The sequence below is a fragment of the Papaver somniferum genome, unplaced genomic scaffold, assembly GCF_003573695.1.
Source record: "Papaver somniferum cultivar HN1 unplaced genomic scaffold, ASM357369v1 unplaced-scaffold_150, whole genome shotgun sequence".
NCBI lineage: Eukaryota > Viridiplantae > Streptophyta > Magnoliopsida > Ranunculales > Papaveraceae > Papaver > Papaver somniferum.
Window position 1 is genome coordinate 4081074 of NW_020624377.1, and position 22394 is coordinate 4103467.

Sequence of the window (22394 nt, forward strand, 5' to 3'; positions counted from 1 at the left end):
TCTCATGAAGTTAGACGTGTGAAAGTGGAACAGGTAGTATGTCCTAGTATTATGGAAGTCCTAGTATTATGGAAGTGCATTATGCACGCATTGGTGTTAATGGGTTTATCAATTTGTATCCTATAAAAGGCACCATCTAATATTAATGGAAATATGTACAAAGTTTTTAATCAATGTAATTCTTCTGAGTTTTGTGTTTGATCTCTCTCTCGATCCTCTCTTGATCCTTGATGGGAAATCCATCAAGGTATCAGAGCTGGGGTTGAGAGGTGAGCCGAGAGACGGTTAAGAAAAATTGTTTTTAAAAATTTTGTTAAGATTTTTTTTTGATATATAGTTAGAAACGTGATGTTATTTCAGAGAATTGAAAAGAAAAAAATACCTACGGATTAGGTCTTTGGAAAACAAGGGTTTCCACTGAAAAAAATTGAGAAAGATTTTTTTTTTTTGATAAAAAATATTTGGTTACGGTATTTGTTTTGTTGAGAAGATAAAACAGTCATGAAAATATTTCTTGGTGAGGATTTTTTGTTCAAGATATAGAGGGGTTCTTTATTTTGTGCAAAATACTATATTAGTCCAAATTGTAGGATGCTGATCGGCTGACAATGATAATATTTATGACCGTGATGAAGATCGGTGACCGGTAAGATGATGATGATGGCAACAAAAAAATGTTGCTGAAATTTAAGAAATTTAGGATGATGATGAATGATGATGATGATGAATGATGAAGATGGTGATCCGATGAAGACGATCATTATGATGATGATAATGACGACGATGATAGTGAGAATCACAAAGATTACTGAAATTTATGATGACATTTTAGCTAATGTATGATGCATTGAAAAAAATTAAACGTGTTTGAATTAAGGGAAGGAGTTGCAGTTGTAATCCAAACACGGTTTTCCTTAACCTAATATTTAGGAGTTTTTATTGAACGAGTTTATGTAGGGTCTCATGAAGTTAGACGTGTGAAAGTGGAACAGGTAGTATGTCCTAGTATTATGGAAGTGCATTATGCACGCATTGGTGTTAATGGGTTTATCAATTTGTATCCTATAAAAGGCACCATCTAATATTAATGGAAATATGTACAAAGTTTTTAATCAATGTAATTCTTCTGAGTTTTGTGTTTATCTCTCTCGATCCTCTCTTGATCCTTGATGGGAAATCCATCAAGGTATCAGAGCTGGGGTTGAGAGGTGAGCCGAGAGACGGTTAAGAAAAATTGTTTTTAAAAATTTTGTTAAGATTTTTTTTTGATATATAGTTAGAAACGTGATGTTATTTCAGAGAATTGAAAAGAAAAAAATACCTACGGATTAGGTCTTTGGAAAACAAGGGTTTCCACTGAAAAAAATTGAGAAAGATTTTTTTTTTTTTGATAAAAAATATTTGGTTACGGTATTTGTTTTGTTGAGAAGATAAAACAGTCATGAAAATATTTCTTGGTGAGGATTTTTTGTTCAAGATATGTAGAGGGGTTCTTTATTTTGTGCAAAATACTATATTAGTCCAAATTATGCAGGATGCTGATCGGCTGACAATGATAATATTTATGACCGTGATGAAGATCGGTGACCGGTAAGATGATGATGATGGCAACAAAAAAAGGTTGCTGAAATTTAAGAAATTTAGGATGATGATGAATGATGATGATGATGATGAATGATGAAGATGGTGACCGATGAAGACGATCATTATGATGATGATGATAGTGACGACGACGATAGTGAGAATCACAAAGATTACTGAAATTTAGGATGACATTTTAGCTAATGTATGATGCATTGAAAAAAATTAGACGTGTTTGAATTAAGGGAAGGTGTTGCAGTTGTAATCCAAACACGGTTTTCCTTAACCTTATATTTAGGAGTTTTTATTGAACGAGTTTATGTAGGGTCTCATGAAGTTAGACGTGTGAAAGTGGAACAGGTAGTATGTCCTAGTATTATGGAAGTCCTAGTATTATGGAAGTGCATTATGCACGCATTGGTGTTAATGGGTTTATCAATTTGTATCCTATAAAAGGCACCATCTAATATTAATGGTAATATGTACAAAGTTTTTAATCAATGTAATTCTTCTGAGTTTTGTGTTTGATCTCTCTCTCGATCCTCTCTTGATCCTTGATGGGAAATCCATCAGGGTATCAGAGCTGTTGAGAGGTGAGCCGAGAACGGTTAAGAAAAATTTTTTAAAAATTTGTAAGATTCTTTTTTGTAGAACGGATGTGATTTCAGAGAATTGAAAGAAAAAAATTCCTACGGATTAGGTCTTGGAAACAAGGGTTTCCACTGAAAAAATTGAGAAAGATTTTTTTTTTTTTTGATAAAAAATATTTGGTTACGGTATTTGTTTTGTTGAGAAGATAAAACAGTCATGAAAATATTTCTTGGTGAGGATTTTTTGTTCAAGATATGTAGAGGGGTTCTTTATTTTGTTCAAAATACTATATTAGTCCAAATTATGCAGGATGCTGATCGGCTGACAATGATAATATTTATGACCGTGATGAAGATCGGTGACCTGTAAGATGATGATGATGGCAACAAAAAAATGTTGCTGAAATTTAAGAAATTTAGGATGATGATGAATGATGATGATGATGATGATGAATGATGAAGATGGTGATCCGATGAAGACGATCATTATGATGATGATAGTGACGACGATGATAGTGAGAATCACAAAGATTACTGAAATTTATGATGACATTTTAGCTAATGTATGATGCATTGAAAAAAATTAGACGTGTTTGAATTAAGGGAAGGTGTTGGAGTTGTAATCCAAACACGGTTTTCCTTAACCTAATATTTAGGAGTTTTTATTGAACGAGTTTATGTAGGGTCTCATGAAGTTAGACGTGTGAAAGTGGAACTGGTAGTATGTCCTAGTATTATGGAAGTCCTAGTATTATGGAAGTGCATTATGTACGCATTGGTGTTAATGGGTTTAGCAATTTGTAGCCTATAAAAGGCACCATCTAATATTAATGGAAATATATACAAAGTTTTTAATCAATGTAATTCTTCTGAGTTTTGTGTTTGATATCTCTCTCTCGATCCTCTCTTGATCCTTGATGGGAAATCCATCAACTTTCATTTGCTAGAGATGGTTAAAAGAAGAAATTGTAAGCTGGTTTTTGGTCCCACTCATTATTACTTTTGAGCGGTTTTGAGCTTGTTAGTTTTTTTTATTTTTTATTTCTGTTGTGAATTCTATCTCTATGTAAGTTGAAGATTCACTATACCTATAATTTCAACTTTGTCCGCAGAATTTCAAGTCAGATCCGGTGTTTGGCTTCAAACAGTTCAACCTCGTTTTCTCAAAGATCCAATACATCCGCTATTTGCAGCAGGTTCATCTAGAACTCAGCATCCCCATCGGCGAACAAGATTTGTTGTTAGAGCTGAAGTGTGAGTATGAATGTACTTTTTATTCTTCCTTTGTGTATGTAACAAAATTTTATTGGATGTCGTCTCAGACTTCAGAGTAGAAGTGTAATTTTCCCTGATTGCTTAGGAAATATTATTGGGATTACATAAGTAGTGTTAGTTGAATTGATAATATTAAGTAGTAGTTTAGGTTGGTGGGACGGTGGTAAAATCTCTAAAGCATGTGATAGCATCATCTCAAAAGCAGTGCTGCTGCTGGTTTTGTTCCTCCATCTGATTTAACCCTTAGGCTCAGATAGTTCTCCCATAGAAGAGTGATTCGTTATGTCGTTCTGTGTCAAAAATGACAGACTTTTATTTGGCTATTTACTGGATTACTATTCTGTTCTTGGGGTATCAAAAAGTGCCAACAAGGTAGACATAAAGAGTGGTAAGCACACTACCTTATTACTACATTTGTGCTTAGAGATGTTAAAATATCTCCATTAGTTTCTCCTCTATGAACACTTACTAAGCATCTTTTGTAATTTGACTAAAATATTGATTGTACCGAGTCTTTTTGCAACAAGTTTCCTGACATACCTCGTTAACTTTATTATGCATACTACACCTATCCTCCTCCAAATTTTTATTATCAAATGTTCACCGTTGCTCTCTAGTGTTTATTGTTTATGTTACCTATCAGAGCAAGCTACAATACATGCTGAAATTCACCTAGTTGTTTAGGTTTGTTGTGATCCAGGGTTGTAGGATATTAGAGGACTCATCGCCCAAGATATACTGTCTTGAGCACTTCATAGTAGAATGCTAGATGGGAATTAGAATATAATCGCGGAGAGCTTTCACACAAGACTAAAACGGTTTCTAAAGGTTAGGTTCTGCTTTAGGATGTTATTATGGTGGATATGCAATGGAACTTATCTACAATTTTTCACTAAAACCTTGATTCAAAATGGTTGATCTGTTGTCTTGAAATCTTTGCTGATTTGAATTTGCTGTCTAGGATCACAAATGGGAGACAAAACTGAATGTAGTCACTGGTCTAAAGAGCGTGAGCTGCCTCGTTCGTGTCATAATCCACAACATGTCTACCATTTTATTCCAAAAAAGTTCTCTTTAATAGCTCTCATTTCATCCCTCTTTCTCTCTAGAACAAACCTAGAGCGACTGAGTAAGTGAGTGCAGACAGAAGCAGAAGAAGAAAAAAAATAATCAGGTTAAGATCTCCAGCTATTGGTCCATAAGCAATAAATCACCATTTTCAGCTATTAGTTATTCCGTGCAGTATATTTTGAAGTTTGGATACCGTACATATTAACTAATATCTGAAATTGGTTTTTATTTTATTGCTTATGAATTTTGCTCAGCTATTGAATTCTGATTAATCAAATGGCGAGATATTTGTTATTGGTAAATAGATTCAATGGTTATTTGTCCGGCCTGTTCTGATACATATAATCTAGTCGAAGTTTGAATTAAACAAAGTGTCATTATCTCGTGCCTTGAAGAAATGGTTTGGTGTTCTATTTTTGTGGTTTTGATGCTAAGAATGTAGCTATTTGGTAGTGCAGTTCAGCATGTCAAGTTAATTGTAGTTAATGATAATATAGCTTCAACATCAATTGTGGAAATGCCCAAGGGGCTGGCCTATAAAATGCTATCGGAGAGTATGTTCTATTTATTTTGTTACATGGTACAATCTGAGATACTTCTCCCACAAAAGAGTGATTCATTATGTCATCTAGTGACAAAAGCGACAGACTGTTTTATTTGGCTACATACAGGGATGTACCAAAAAGTGCCAACAATGCAGATATAAAGAGTGATATGCACACAATATCTTGATACATTTGTGCTTAGCGATGCTAAAATATCTCCCTCAGTTTCTCCTCTATGCTAAATTATCTTGAGGTTCTGTCCTCCCAACTAATGCCACTTAAATTGCCATTTACAGCACTGACAAGGGCTTGATAATCTGAAACAAAAGAACCCTGTCAAGATTCAGATGTGCACCATTCACAAAGAGTTGAGGCTTCAGCTTTGTCTACTGAGATGGCAGGTTGACACCTGCATCTCGCTGCATAGTATCTCCTGGAGGTGTCAAAGATGACTGATCCACTGCCTGCCTGGGGAGATAGTTTACAGAGAGAAGAGTCCACAAAAGTAACAAAATTCTGGTAAAAGTGTAAAATCCGGTGGAGATAAACTTGAAGTCATGTCAGATCAGTAACTAGATTGCAAAAGGGTAAGAGTATGTTGTGAGTTGTTAATTGAATTCACCATGAGTTATATATGATTAGCAGTAGTAGTGGGGTTCTGTACTGCTGCTTCAACTTGATCCTTGCACCTGGATTTCAAAAATGCCACAAAAACTATAGAAAAGGCTAGTTGCAACTCAGATTGGATTGGAGATGTGTTTCATCCATTCAGTAACAGTATCAATGTGAGAGATCTGCTGTAACACTTGTGTGGATTTAAATTAAACCAGGCTGCCCTTTCGTAAGGACATTGTTTCAGCTGGACCTGAACAGATAGGACAAATACTGCTTTCTAGGGGCAGAAAATCTAGATAAGTAAGATTTTATAGCTGAAATTTGCTGTATACATCTTTTCCATAAGAAGATGTTCAATTCTGGAGGAGCATTCATTCATGTGCCACAATTCCAACCACAGTTAGTTGTTGTAGTTTAGTTTTTTTGACTAAATACAATTGGCCAAGAAAAAGAAATAGAAATAGCAGGAAGAAAAAAAAAAAAACTAAACACTATTCACTAAGTTTTGTTGTTCCTTTTCCCATAATGCCGATGAGTTTCGAACTCGGATTAGGTCATTGGTGTTATCATCCAATAACTTTACCACCATACTCCAGCGGTAACTTCCTTGAAAGTTGTTGTTTCTCAAATTTGCAAAGCCTGTTGTCAGCCAATCTTGATTTGTAAGCAGAATTTTTGTATTCAGACCATGTGAATTCTTTATATAAACTCTGTTCACCTTCTGCCAACAGTGATGGTAAAGGTGCTATTCTTTCACTTGAAGGTGGGCCACCAAAATATATCATTGACACCCTAGATTTCATACTGTTTTGGATCACTCTGTGTTTCACACTCTTGAACCTCCCATTGCTCATTACCTGCAACAAGAACAAAAAACCCATAAATTTACCATCCAAAATGCAACAAAATTACTCATAATATTTCTCTGAAATGTGGTGCAGTGGTAGTACCTGTAAAGAATCACCAACATTGATGAAGAATGAGTTCTGATCAGGTGGAACAGGAATCCAGGAACCATTTTTATCAGCAATTTGAAGGCCAGTGATGTTGTTTGATCTCAACACTGATACTACCTGAGGGTCTGTATGTTCTCCGAACCCGACCGTATTACGATGATTAGGAGGAGGAGGACACGGTGGGTAATGATTTAATCTAAAAATCGAGTCGCTTTCTTCATCTTCTAACAATCTACTGAACACATTTCTTTTTTGCATCATTAAACCATCTGCCAGTAATCCGAGAACTTCCGTAGCTAAATTCTTCACAGATCCTATGTAACTCTTCACCAGAGACCTGAAAAAATCTGGGTTTCCTCGTAATGAATTGAATAATTGAGAAGAGGATGCAGAATCAAGCTTTGTTGATAAGAGGAGGTACTCAATCCAACCCACATCACCATTTGGTCCAATTTTTTTGTTCCCATAACCAAATGGACTAGCAGGAACAGCTTTATCTTTTTCGAATTGAGGCAGTGAGAAGAACTTAACAGCTTCGGATTCTAATGCACTCATTAATTCCATTGGTATGCCATGGTTAATGACTTTGAAGAATCCATATTCTTCACAAGCTTTGACAATATGGTGTTTTGCATATGGATTTGACATATCAATTACTGGAATGATAGTCTTTTGCTGGTGTTTGATGAAGGTTCTAATGGGTGTTGAGAAGTTTTGTTCTAACAGGGATGGTTTTGAGTAAATCACCATGGTTGTGATAAAACAGAGGAAGAAGGAGAAAACAGAGGAAGCAGAAGCAGGGGTTTTGTGGGTTTTGAAAGGCTGACAGAGAGAGCAAATAATAATGATTTAGAAGCTTAGTTTTTGTACGAATTTATACTAGTTGATGTGGGCCGGCCGGCCGGGTAACTTCAATTCCAATTCCTTATTATAATAAATTTGACAAATTTAAAAGAAATATTGAAAACCCATGCTATAATATCCTCTGGTTCTTGACGGTGATGATAATAAAGGCGATTCAAAGTTGGTTTCTCGAGTCAAATCAAGTGTTGGTGTCAGGAAACTCTGGCTTGGACCACAACTCGACCCGGTTCAATCAATGCCGGCTGACTTTTTTTTTTAAAAAGAAATAATAATACAAATAATTGCGCGAACGTAAATTATGTAATCTAACAGTTTTAGAGGGTGCTTTGATATTATAAACTGAAAATATGCTCGAGAGGCAAACTTTTTTCCAAGCGGCTGACCTTCGACCTCTCAGTCTCGTTCCATAATGCTTACTCTGAAAAGCAAAACACTCATAAATTATTTTGGTACAACATTTTAGAATAATTTTTAAAAACAAAATAGATTTACTTCTCATTTTTATGATTGATTTATGCTTTCGCTTCTGGTATCCTAACATCCAAATAATTTTTTAACATAAATTGGTCAAAAAATTGTAAACCTAACTCTTTTGATTTTCCATGACTAACTCAGTGGAAAGGATAGAGACAAATAGGTGGAGGATGAAATCAGCTAAACTCCAATTTTACTTGTTTCCTCAAGAAGCTAGGTAAGAAATATCCAGTTGATATTTATCCACCAAAATAATTTAGAACACAAATGGGAAAATTGGTTGACACTTCACACTCCATCGTCATCATCTAGCTTTGGTTGATTAGCATGCCAAGTAGAAGATGATGAGGCATACTTGCATACCATAACAAAAGTTTTTATTAAAGCAACAATACTAAAATGCATACTAAAACCCATCGAGAAAATTCCCATCAAATAATCCGAGCAGGAAATCAAGGGAAATGAAAGGGTAACTCTGGGGATGGATATATTTCAGAATTTTCTATCACTAGATCAGGGGCGGAGCCAGCTTAATGCAAGGGTGTGCAATTATATCTATGCTAAACCGGCTCTTAAGCCTAATTAGAGGAAAATTTTGGAATTTGACCTGCTTTCAAGCTTATTTTTGCTTGTTTTCGCCTCCTGACCTAGCTAGCTTAATGAATATGTAAACTTTTGCACATCCATCCTGAAAATATTGGCTCCGGTCACTGCTGTACATATATCATTTTCGTTGTTCGAGCTTTTCTTTTAATTATTGACTTTTATGGTTTTAAAAGCGGCAACAATTATTGGGGAATGCTTCAATTCACTTTTGCCGTATTATTAAGACCACTTTCTTTAAGCATTTTAGACCTCGAGACGAGATAGAGATATGTACATTGTCCGTCACATCTAACTCCACTTCAGTTTGAGTAAAAGATGAATTTAGGGGCCAAGTGAATAAGAAAATGCCACCTATGAAAAAAGAGCAGATGGTCGTCAATATCCCAAAGATTCCTTGAAGTAGAGGAGGCTTACGCGTCTTTGTTAACTAGCTGACAATTGTCAGCAACATGGACAACAATATCTATATCTCACATAAATCAATGCGAGCCGGCACTGGCACTAGAGGACCACGGTAGCGTCGTACATGCACTTCTTAGGGGTAAGCTATCCAGGGACCTCTACCGGACCCGCATAATATCCCTTTGTTCCGGAAAATTGTTATTTTTATTTTTTTAATTTTGATTTCATTTTTTTATCTTAGTCTAAAAATAGGTCAAAATTAAAAGTAACACTATTTCAGAAACGGAGGTAGTATTAAATTTATCAATCCGTGCAGTTCAATTACGTGGAATATTTTGAAAAGTTGAAAGTTTGAAATTTGAGGAAAATGAAGAATGATTCGGAAAGGAATGTGGATGAGTGACTAGAACAAATGATTGTTAATATGCTCCAACCTCAATTACATGTATAAATGTCTGGTGGATCCCATTCGTCTACAGACAAAAAAGGAGTTACAAGCTCCAACCTCCGAATTCAATGATTCCGTGTTCATTTACTCCGATGTTATGTCAACTCCGTTGACGTTTCCAAATTCAATTAGCCGACTAACAAACTCACACAACAGCGATTGTATATTCTATCCGTTCCATATATAAAGGCCAAAAGCTTATAATTCGTTTAAAGTTCATCTAACTGGCCTTTTAAAATTAATGCTCACCTTACAACAAAATAATGGACTGAACTTATTGGTCAGAAGTTTATAAAATAGATAATATTAAAAATATTTAACTGATCCTCTTTTCTTTTTCTTTTTTTTTTCTTGTTAGAGCAAAGGTTATGGGTAGTCTCCATTTGGAAACTAACTCGCCCATATGATGACTCCTCGTTCATATGAACGAGTGAACCCATTATGGACAAAAAAAAAAAAGCACCACACGAAAGACGGTCTCCCATGAGAAAAGAAATTTGAAGTCAAACGGAGACAGTCCCCCGTTAATAATTTCTTTTTTAAAATTTACTAGTAAAATAATAATGGAGGGAAAACTTAAAGTTTTAAAAACAGAACTTAAGCATTCGCGGAGGACAGTCCCCCGTGAGTTAGTGAAAAGCAATATGGATGGGGGACCATGCCCCGTCCAACCCAATTTTTTTTTGATACACGTTGGACTGTCCCCCGTTTGGCTTCAAATTCTCGAACGGGGGACAGTCCCCCGTCAAGTGTTAAACTACCAACTACTCGTTCATATGAACGTGTTGGGGGTGAACGTGGGGTAAAAACTACCCATAACAGCCTCTAATTATAGCAAATTGGTAGTGCACTCTTTCAAATGAAAAAGTGACACTACCCATAAGATTTGCTCTTAAGAACATGATTTATGAAGGGATACCAAATTCATGTGAGGAGATACCATTTCATATAAAACGAAAGAATCATAATTGTTAGATTTTTATAATGGTATCCATCCTCAGAGATTTGGTATCTCCTTTCATAAATCACGGTTGAGAAATCAAGCTTTTTCTAATTCTCTTCCCAAACCAAAGAATATTTATGGTTGATTTCTTCAAAAATTTCAAATATGTTTTCATCCCGGGTGTTAATTACAGTATGTCCTAAGATTTTGGCCGAGTTTCAGTATTCTTATAGGTGATGTAAGAAAATGGAGTGTGCTCGGCCAAAATGGTAACTCTATTCCTTTTTGGCATGATAAATTATTCGGTAGTTTGATTTTGAAGTTGGATTTCTCTCCTTGTATAACAAGTCCATAGCAAAACGATGCATAATGGACTTCGGAAGCACAAGCTCGAATGCTAGACGCAGACAGGACACGACACAAACGCGGAGGCGCAACAAATTCTAACATCAGTAGGAAACATACACGTTTGGGATAGACGATCATTTTAAGATCTGGTTTAAATTTTGTCGTAAAACTTAGAGTTATATGCCCAACCCAAAGTCTCAGTGTCATGAGCGAGACTTCATTCTCGGTCTTTTTAGTAAGACTCAGCTCACGGAACCTAGTGACTCAACTCTCACAGAGAATCCTCGTATCCCGACCTCCCGAGACTTAGTTTTTTGCCTCAACATTTATACACATGGCTCTTAATACATCCCCACGAGACACACTGGCCATGTATACTCATTGACTCATGGCGTGTTCACGGATGAGTTCTTGAGCATGGGCAAGATTTAGGTCTCCGATAAGGACGACTAACGCCTCAGTTTTACGAGAACCACTCAAGTCATACGGGCCTCATGTCTAAATCTTATTACATCCTAACAAAATACGCTGGTCATGACTGTTAATGGGGCCCACAACTGACTCCTTGCAAGTTACATTGGTTAAATCTAGGAAATGAACATGTTTGCAAAACCTAGGAACACATCCGCCTGATTCATCTTCTTGAATCAAGTGCTCCATAGTCACATATATAAAAAAGAGACGTCACTCTCATGCACATAAACATGCCTTGCTCTCAATCTCATCTGAGTATTTCCAAGCTGGCTCCATGTGACTTGAGCCTCATGAGCATGTCCAAGCTGAATTCGTGATCCTTGATCTCTGCAAGCTCATGTCTATCTCGTACAAAAACGAGATTGAGGCTTCCTAAGCCTCAGACATAAGCCTCATTCTCAAGTTTAGGCCTCAAGTATCCCACACGTTTATCTGGAAAAGACTCGCCAGTAGAGTTCCTCCCTCATCGTCGATGCAAAGAGCCTCGGTTCCTCTCGTGTCTAACACACATTCATCGTGATATCTTGTGATCTCCACATGACTCATCTTAATCATAACACACGAATCATGAAATGTTCTTCTACCTCATCCAATATCAGTTACAAAGAGTATTTCCCCCTACCAACACATCAGTAATATGCACAATATCTCACATATTATGAATCTTAGTTTGCAACGCAACCTATTTGAAAAATCTATACTAGTTGATGTGGGATAACTTGAAATGTTCATTTCCTTATTATTTATTTTTACTTTAGTTAAATCCTGCTAACCAGTCTGCCTGGATTCAGCTCCTTCTCCTCCCAATTTGCACCCTGACTTTGTACAAACCAAAGTCCACAGCTGAGGAGAGGTCCGGTAATAGAAGAGGTCTTCAAGTTGCGGCTATTAACAACGCTCTAGCTGTCTGGAAGGAGACTAATGAGTGTTTCACATTGATTAGTAAACTGTTGGAAATTCCCAGCCGTATAGTTAATAAGCAGGCAGTTAATAAGAGGCAATAAACAGCTAACAAAAATGCTTGCCGCAAGAACATGAGTTGCAGACATTTTATTGCTGCTATTTGGGTTCTTTCTTCGAACGATGTCGCCCCCAGTAATGAGAATACCTATTCGGAACTGAAGCTAATGTAAGATAATTTCTTATACGATGATTATCTCTATTGGGCCCATGTGAGAATCTGGTTATATTTAGGATATTGCTAAATATCTAATCCATGGTTTATATAAGGAGTTAGTATCCTATTTATGCTATTCCTTGATGGATGGTCGAGATCTAATGTTTAATACTAAAACCCTAGGAACTTGGTTCTCTCTCTACCTATGAAAGGGAAACAATAACCATTACTATTGTATCCAAGGATTTTACTCATTACGGCTAAGGTCAAGAGAGAAACCATGACCTCCACAAGGTATTACCGCTGCTACAAAGATGATCGGTATTGTAACACGGATTAGCGCTACCAGGTATTATCCATTAACAATTCTTGCATATTTTATCGTGTGATTATCATGAAGTTCAACGATCCTAAATTACGTTTCTATAAATTAAACCTTATAGTTGGCATCTAGAGCTTGTGTTTAGAACTCATGATCGTCCGTTAATCATATGCAATAATAAAATAAAATTGGGTTTGATATATTTGGTTTTCCCCTTCTGTGAACATAATCGTTCTTATGGAATTGCATTACTTTTCACATCTAATTATATTGACCCATATCATGCTCACACTTCATGTTCATGTTTGATTTTTTGTTATCTCATCAAAATCAAATCGGTTGAAAATTATGGTATACTGTAAAATTTAAGATCCTATGGCCAATATCACTTATGATTTTCTTGTATACTTTTATATTAGCTTCTTAATTTTGGAAGAAAATATATTTCAACATTAATAACCTACTTAATTTTTGGGAAAATATATTTTAATTTAATACTAATGTCCTACCCTTTATTTCATGTAAATAAGTTAATATATCTTACTTATTGAGTTTATTTTTGGCCGAATGGTTTTATTTTTGGCATGTAAATAAAAGAAAATCATTTTAGAAATATTATTTTTTAAATAATGGCATATAATGAGCATATGAGGTAATAATGAACGTAATAATGATGATAAATGAAATGGAAGAATGTCGACATCATGTAGTCATAAACATGCATAATTGTTCCACTAAAGTCTATATATTCTACTTGTCTTGTATGTGAAAGAGAGGTAAATTGGAGATATGATATAAATGAGAAAATATTTATTGAGCATTATATATTTATGGCATGAATCAATAAGTGCTCCAAAGCAAATGAAGATAAACATAATATTTTCATCACGTGAATGGTTATTAAGACACTAAAAATTGGAAACATTAATATTTTCTTGTGGGCATGTATACGTGTTAGTTAATATTAAGATAAAGAGACAGTATTAATTTTAAAACTAATGAAACCAATTTTTATTGTAAATTAACTTACGCTTCCGCTTTATCGAAACACTAACACGATTTTTTATCGAGTTTCATTATAAATTTTATGACCAAAACCATTTTTTGACACCATTAAATTTGTGTGTGCATTATGATATGGTTTGTGTGTGTGCTTGTGCGTTATTATATAGTTTCTCTCGCATTATTGTTTTTCTTTAAATTTTATGGGATTATACTTAAAATTATTATGGGACTCTTTAGTTATCACCACAGTGATACTAGAGTGTTATATATCAGTATAATCATAATGTTATTACAAGCATGAATTTGCAAACCGTAAAGTGTAGGTTTAGCAGTTATCGACATCATGTGATAATGACATTATTTTAGTCGATTGGCTATCACCACAGTGACGTCAAATCACTTTTGGTCATAATCAAAATTTTTGTCAAATGCTTGTAATCCTGTTTTTCTTAAATATATCAGAACAAAATTTACCCACAGGAAATTGGAGTTCACATATTTAAGAAAACACTGATTGATATGATTGTTGATCATATGGATATGAACGGATTTGAATCTTGAGGGTGTCTAGTGTCATTATGTTTCACTTTTCTCTCATTGTTGATGATCATTTTAGTTGTACGTATAAAATTATTGTGCTTATGATTCTTAGGCCATAATTCTTTAGTTATCACCACAGTGATATTAGAGTGTTTTATCTTAGCAATAGTAATAATTTTATTGTAAGCACAAATACGCCAAGCCGTAAAGGAAAGGTTTAGTAGTTATTATGGCATTTTTGAGTTGTTTGGAAATTACCACAGTGATGTCAAATAATTTTTCCAGTCATAATCGTTATTATGTCAAGTGCTTATAATGTTGTTTTTCTTAAATGTATTAGAACAACAATTACCCACATGTAATTTGAGTTCACATGTTTAAGATACCATTGAAGTGTACAATATCTGATCATACATTATGGTAATTAAATAATTGGAACATGATTAAACGTTATTTCTTAAAAGTGCATAAAAGAAATTTTACATAAATTAACTCATTATCGAGTTGAGTAACCTATTACGATTTTTTTCATATTTTCATGAATATTTTTATTATGTTGTCCAAAACTTATTGCATCCTCTATGAAATTGAGGTTTTATTTTTGATAAATTTCTTCATATTTGAAAATGATACTCGTTGACTATTTACACCTTTCATATTAATTCATCATATATCCGTTATTTATCATGATCTTTAAGTTTGTACATATTTAAATGAGCGATGCATCAAAGAATTTTTCTTCAACGAAATTTCATTATTGAATTATACTTATAGACTTGCTTAATGCTCGATTTTGTTTTACGAAAAGTTCATTATGTTTGGACATTTCAATTAAAGGGTGTTATTATTTTACAATTTATGTATGATGACATGCCTTTGAGTAAAGGTTTATGATTAATGTTTTAGGGTTACTCATAATTGTTTATAATCGACTAATTTTATGATCAGATCAAGGATGTCCATATCATTGATTAGGACCATGCAACGTCACAAGAAAAGCTAGTGTGATATTTGCAATTCTACATATTTGCTGGATTGTTTAGTTATCGCCACAGTGATGCTAAATTCTTATCTTGTAAGTGTTGTATATTTGAGTCCTCTTAGTTTGATTTAACTATTAGAACAATGCTGCTCACAAGTAGTTTTGGTTCACAAATTTAAACAAGCATTAAGTTATTAAATGTTTCATATACATGTGAAATAATAGCCACCCACAGGTGACTACAACTCACATTATATTAGGTTGAACATATTTAGAATTATTGGAGTTTGTTAATACATTTTAGGACGTGAGTTTCCCACAGGTGATTCTAGTTATGGTATTAAACAAACATAATGTTGTGTGTATGAGAAGGTAAAATATGTACTAATGTTTTTCATGTCTCACATTGTTCCTTGATAAGGTTTTACCCACAGGAGAATCTTATTGAAGGTATGTAACTATTGTAAGCTTAATTGTCATTTATCTCTATTATAAATTTCAGTTTTGTTCTTATTAATTGTTGATTATGATTATTTTGTAGACTTTTAATGGTCCATTTTTTGGAAGATAAAATTGTTTATCACCTGATTTTTCGCGTTACTGTGTACATCTACAATTGCATTATGAATCCAATCCGTGGATGTTTTATCGAACATTCATTATTGAAATTGAGAGGCAATTATAGATAAAGTGAAAATCATAAAGTCTGACAAAGGTGGTGAATATTGTGAAAGGTATGACAAAACAGGATAATATCCTAAATCTTTTGCATAGTATCTTCAAAAGTTTGGAATTTTTGCTCAATACACAAGGCCAACTTATCCTTGGCATAATGGTGTATATCAAAAGTAAATCATACTTTTATGAAAATGGTTAGAAGTGATCTGAGCATGATACATATCAGTGATGTTTGTTCTTTCAACAACTGTGTAATTTAAATAGATTTCCAGTAAAGCAGTTTCAAAGACACACTTTGGACTAGAAAGGCTGGAAACCTAGTTTAAATCAATTTAAGTTATGGTTTTCAGTTGGAGGTGAGGGCTTACATTCCAAAGAATGAAAATTGGATTTGAAAACTATTTGGATCATTGGTTTTCCTAAATAATCCAAATGGTATTCATTAATGTTCTAACCGTAGTATGGGAATTATTGAAATCGAAAATATAAATTTTAATGATGGCATAATCAGTGGGAGTACGTGGATATATCTGTTCAAGAAATCATGATAATGATCCCTTTATTTAAGATTTCTACAGATATTGTGAATCTTCTCATTATCAAATGTTAGATAATGAAAGACCACAAATTACTGATCCAATACTCCATAATATAACTAATCCAATAAAGAAATTTTTTGATAACAACATGAACCAGCATTAAGAAGGTCTCAACAGAGATTGAAAGAAAGTTATTCATGTTGTTTCAGTGATTTTCTTACAAGAATTTATTACATTTTGATATGGAATGGCAAAGACTCGGTTTTAGGTTCACAAATATTATGTGTAATAATTTTGATTAATGGATTGATGCTATGTGAGCAAAAATCATTGGTTGAAAGTCAAGTCTCGGATATTGTTTAATTGCTCGAAAGACACAAATCAGTTGTATGAAAGTGGGTCTTTCTGACCTAATACGACTGTAATAGCAATTTTAAACGGTATAAAGCAAGACTTATTGCCAAAGATTTTACTCTGAAACGATGCATTGATTATAAATAAGTTTTTCTCTCGTGTCAAAGAAAGATTATTCAGAATTTCATAGTATTATTAGTAGCTCAGTATGACCTAAGAGTTGCATTAATTAAATGTGAAAAGCCTTTATTAATGATAAATTTTAGTCTACAAATTTTAGAAATCAAAGTATGAAATTTAAGCCCTCCCATAATGGTATATGAAATTCAACAAACTATAAATGTTTCAAGTTTTGGATGAAATTATTACAGATTTATGCATATACCTCAAGATCAGTGGGAGAAATTCATACTCTTGGTCTTGTTGTTAAGACATACTACCTACGAGTAGTGATCTTGACTTTATGCATATCTCTATATTTTTTGAATAAAGGATATCAATGAAGCTTACCATGTGATAGTAATATCATATGGATTACTAAATCTCTCATATAAGGCATATATCGAATATTCGAAGAATTTTGAGATAATAACATATATTTAACAGATTTTATTTCATGTTGGATAGAAGATATAAATTTAATCTTCATTACGTCTTAATTCTGATATGAAACTTATAACAAGCTGTTGATATGTTAACTAAATGCCTTAAGAATCGAAGAACAAATTACGGGAAAGATATAAAGAATTTTGAGATACTATCTTAAATTTTATGTCTTATAATTAGTCAGTAAACCCAATTAAAGTTGATTGGGTTTTCAGACTTCATTTTTGTGGATGTATGGATTCTATAAATGGAGAATCCATTAATGCTAGTCCCACAATTGAGTTTGAATATTTATGACTGCGAGACTTAGAGACTTAAGGTTAGTCTCTACATTGCTGAAATTTATCGTTTTTAGCTTCGCAGCATCAAAGCACGATATGTATACGAAGGGAACAAAACACATGAACCTTGAGTTTATATGCGTGAATTAGGAAATTCAGAAACAATAGTTGTTCATTTATCGCTTAAGCACAATTGCATTCGTCCATGCACTTAATGAATAATTATCTTTTAAGACCTCTTAAGAAAAGATTAAAATCTCAGGTTTGCGGGAGTAATTGCTTATTGAACTCAGCTAATTTATGTGCTTACTTTTGGACACTTATTGAGCTCTTATTAATGTTATTCTGAATTATTTTTGTATCCATGTTTAGTATACATTTATGTGAATGGATGAATGTTAACAGAAATCGTCTTTCTCAAAGACATCACTGGACCATTATGATAATCCTATTTAAGGCCTAGTTGAGCAAGGTACTCATGTTGTGGTACATGGAAGGGAACATGTTGATAACAAGACAATGTGCAACTTCTATGACCCGCATGAATAGCTTATTTGATCAAGGTATTACGTTAACCACTAAAGTTATTATTTAGCAATTACGCGCGCCTTATGTTTCCTGCAATTAACCATTTATAGATTATCACATGGACCAGTGGGAGAATGTAAGATAATTTCTTATACGATGATTATATCTATTGGGCCCATGTGAGAATCTGGTTATATTTAGGATATTGCTAAATATCTAATCCATGGTTTATATAAGGAGTTAGTATCCTATTTATGCTCTTCCTTGATGGACGGTCGAGATCTAATGTTTAATACTAAAACCCTAGGAACTTGGTCCTCTCTCTACCTATGAAAGGGAAACAATAACCATTACTATTGTATCCAAGGATTTTACTCATTACGGCTAAGGTCAAGAGAGAGAAACCATGACCTCCACAAGGTATAACCGCTGCTACAAAGATGATCGGTATCGTAACACAGATTAGCGCTACCAGGTATTTTCCATTAACAATTCTTGCATATTTTATCGTGTGATTATCATGAAGTTCAACGATCCTAAATTACGTTTCTATAAATTAAATCTTATAGCTAAAACATCCAGGCGCTCCTCCACCGTCCGTCCCTTGCGATGATGTCAACACCGACCCCATCATTGTGGACTCTCGTACAGTTCTTGGTGCCATCAAGAGTTTCCCAAAAGGTACCTATTGCGGCCGTGACGGTTTACGTGCTCAACACCTATGAGATGTCTTGAGTGGGGAAGCAGCGGCAGTCGCGGATGATTTGGTCTCATCAATTACAGGTGTTGTCAACCTTTGGTTGGCGGGTAAATGCCCAAATGGTTTAGGCGAGTTCATAGCTAGTGCACCCCTAACACCATTACTAAAACCCGATGGTGGAATTAGGCCAATTGCGGTTGGTACTGTGTGGCGAAGGCTTGTTTCTAAAGTGGCAACTTTTTCAGTTGGCAAGGAAATGGCTTCTTATTTGGGTGATTATCAATTTGGTGTTGGTGTGCCAGTTGGTGGTGAGAGCATTTTACATGCTGTAAATGGGCTCTTGGAGCTGAAAGGACATTCAGAAAAGATGTCAATGTTGCTCATTGATTTCTCTAATGCTTTCAACATGGTGAGCCGTTCTCACCTTATTCAGGAAGTTCGCCTCCATTGCCCAAGTATTTATTGTTGGGCTGAATTTTGTATATGAAGCCTGCTAGACTTTATTATGACCAATATATTTTTTCGTCTGCACTCGGTGTCCAACAAGGTGATCCGCTTGGTCCCCTGTTGTTTGCATTGACTCTTCATCCTCTTGTGAGGTCTATTGCTTCCCGGTGCAAACTTGATTTGCATGCCTGGTACCTTGATGATGGTACTATTATTGGTGATACTCTTGAGGTTGCCAAGGCTTTGAGCATTATCGAAACTGAAGGGCCAAGTAGGGGTTTGCATCTAAATATAAAGAAGACTGAGGTCTTTTTTCCTTCTATTGGTCCTAGAAGTTCTGCTGAAGGTGTTTTCCCTCTTGATATTGGTAGACCTGCTAATGACGTCAAATTATTGGGAGGACCAGTGAGTTTGGAAATGAATTTATTAAGCGATATGGTTTTGAATAGGGTGAACAAGACAGTTCAACTAATGAATGCCATTAAAAAACTCAAGTACCCTCAAAGTGAGATGTTATTACTTCGCAATTGCACTGGTGTATCTCGTTTATATTTTTCATTGCGTACTACCAATCATGTTGCTCTTCAACAAGCTACTGATCTTTTTGATGATCACCTGTTTCGTTATCTGAGACTTTTGGTCACTGGAGATGGTGCGGGTTTTGGGTCTTTGCAGCAGAGATTAACCACCTTGCCTATTAAAAATGGTGGATTGGGTATTTATACTATGGATGATACTAGCGCCTACTGTTATCTTGCATCTCAAAGCCAGACTACTTCTGTGCAAAAGGTAATACTTGGCGACTTATTCTCCTCAGACAAGGGTTCTGCTTATCAGCTGGCTCTTCAAAAATTCACCCAGGTATGTGGATTACCTTCTAGCTACTGCGTCGATGATACTTCCCCTCCTTCTATGCATTCCCTGACAGTTACTTATTTTGATGCAGTTAAGAAGCAAATCCCCAACCAATTTTCTATGTCTGCAAGAGATTCCATTTTGTGGCAATGTAATCGTGTCAAACATGCACAAGATTATTTGATGGATGTGACCATTAGGGGGCTCAAAAATACCTTGTCCCAAGACAGTTCAGAGCTGTACTTTGTTATCGTCTTGGTATCCCTTTGTTTGTGGAGAATAGTTCTTGCCCTAGTTGTAACAGATCTATGGATATTTTTGGTGATCATGCGCTTCATTGTGCTAAGTATGTTGGAATCAAGTTTCGACATGACCTAGTTCGTGATGTAAATCACCGACATTTGTTACAAAGCTGGTGCGCCTGCCCGTAAGGAGGTTGCTCTTGGATTTTTGTCTGATGATGGTAGAGACTTGCGTCCCGCCGATATTCTTGTTCTAAATTGGGAGAGTGGTAATGATGTTTGTATGGATGTCACAGAGGTCTCACCCTTCACTGGTGAAGGTGTTAGTGCTTTTGTCCCTGGCAAATCTATCTCGAGTGATGTTTTACGAAAACGCACTAAATACTTGGACAAATGTGTTTTGCATGGCTATGGTTTGGGGGTTTTAGCTTTCTCTACTTTGGGAGAGCTTGGTGAGGATACTTTGTGTTTTTTTAAGCGTTTGAAAAATTGTTTAGTTAGTAATGATGCCAGTAGTGGCATAGGTAGTTTCATTTTTCATAGATTAGGTGTAGTTATTCAAAGAGGTGTTGGAGCTCAGCTTGTTGCTAGGCTACCAACCAAAAGTTTTGTATGAATTCCCAAATAATATAATTAACATAATATAAAATGGTTAAAAAATTTATATATGATGGGATCCCTTCAAACTTTTATTCTTACACCATATATCTCACAATTTAATCGTATTTTTTGTCAATAAAAACCAAATGGTATCGGATTCTAAGCTAATATTTCAGGGATATGTTCCTCCTACAAAGATGTACATACCTACCAAAAATGAGCGCATTCGGAGACGTGTAACACAACCATCTAATATTTTAAAAATTAATCAACGGATTTTTAACCATTGATATTAAGATTCGTAGATGGTGATGTTTAGTATTTCGGGACACACTCATTTTTGGTAAAAACTTAGAGTTTTGCAAGAGGAACATATTCCCAAAATATTAGCTTCAAATACGAAACTATTTGGTTTTTATTCACAAAAAATACTCTAAAGTGTGAGATATTGTGAGAATAAACATGTGAGAGTATCCTTCGTCTTTATATATTTACAAGATATATACTCAACTCATATTTATAATATCTGATAAAGCAATTCAAGTTGTTGTCTTCGGTAACAAATCAAATCAAGTGATCTAAGTTGGTGTTGGGAACTCCGACTTGGGCGCATACGCGTCTGAATTGCTGATTACTTTCACTCGGATCAACCAATCCTGGCTGATTTTTTTTTAATTTAAAGATAATCGAGATGATTGGTGCGTAAAGATGTTTTCCCCATAACGTGTCGCAAATATTCTGGTTTATGGATGTTCAGCCGGGACCTACTGTGGACTTCAAATGGTTCACCACTCCCAGATAAAGGGTTTCAATGAAAGTCACGTCATGGGCGAACGAAATGGCATATCCAGTAGCTTCGAAATATATTATGCGAATTAAATATACTCATCAAGTTATTCTTTTTTTTTTTTGGAAGCATGAGTGGAATTAATCAACTAGAAAGCGATTGCACGAAAGTATGTTTTTCCCATTGAGTCATTTGCTATAAACTGGTTTATAAAAGATGGGACCATTCAAATTTTAAGGATTCTCATTTGGCTTTCATCTGCAACATGATTTGTCAAGTTATGCGTTGCTTGGTATCCTTTCATGTGGTTGCGATGGATACCACAATGTGGAATTTGTTGCATACATCATTTCATTCCGATAACCTATGTCAGCTAAATACCACGACGGTTCTGTATTAGAAGTTAAGAAACAAAGTAGTAGCTAAGAGCTTCTCCGGTGATAAATGTACGTGTCATCATTTTTAAGACATCCTCTATGTATACAATCCTAAATATTAGGGAAAAAATAATTTTGTCTCCAATTCATAAAGTTTAATATCTTTCTTTCACTTCTTTGCAGGTATTTAATTGGTTACAAATATTTCCATTTTTATTTTTGATTAAAAATGTGAAGACAAC

At 34.8% G+C, this 22394-nt stretch overlaps 1 protein-coding gene and 1 long non-coding RNA gene across 2 annotated transcripts; one reads left to right on the forward strand and one right to left on the reverse strand.

Moving 5' to 3' along the window:
- Window positions 1-2997: 2997 nt before the first annotated feature.
- Window positions 2998-7050, forward strand: LOC113335844. Its single transcript, XR_003353521.1, has 5 exons — window positions 2998-3139; window positions 3284-3425; window positions 5359-5649; window positions 6619-6812; window positions 6910-7050. It is a non-coding gene; the product is annotated as an uncharacterized LOC113335844 (long non-coding RNA).
- Window positions 5971-7533, reverse strand: LOC113335843 (gibberellin 2-beta-dioxygenase-like). The gene is made up of 2 exons (XM_026581868.1): window positions 6628-7533; window positions 5971-6534 (listed from the first exon to the last, which is right to left on the reverse strand). The coding sequence occupies exons 1-2, from the start codon at window positions 7381-7383 to the stop codon at window positions 6244-6246; spliced, it is 1047 nt and encodes a 348-aa protein (XP_026437653.1). The 5' UTR covers window positions 7384-7533; the 3' UTR covers window positions 5971-6243.
- Window positions 7534-22394: the final 14861 nt, after the last annotated feature.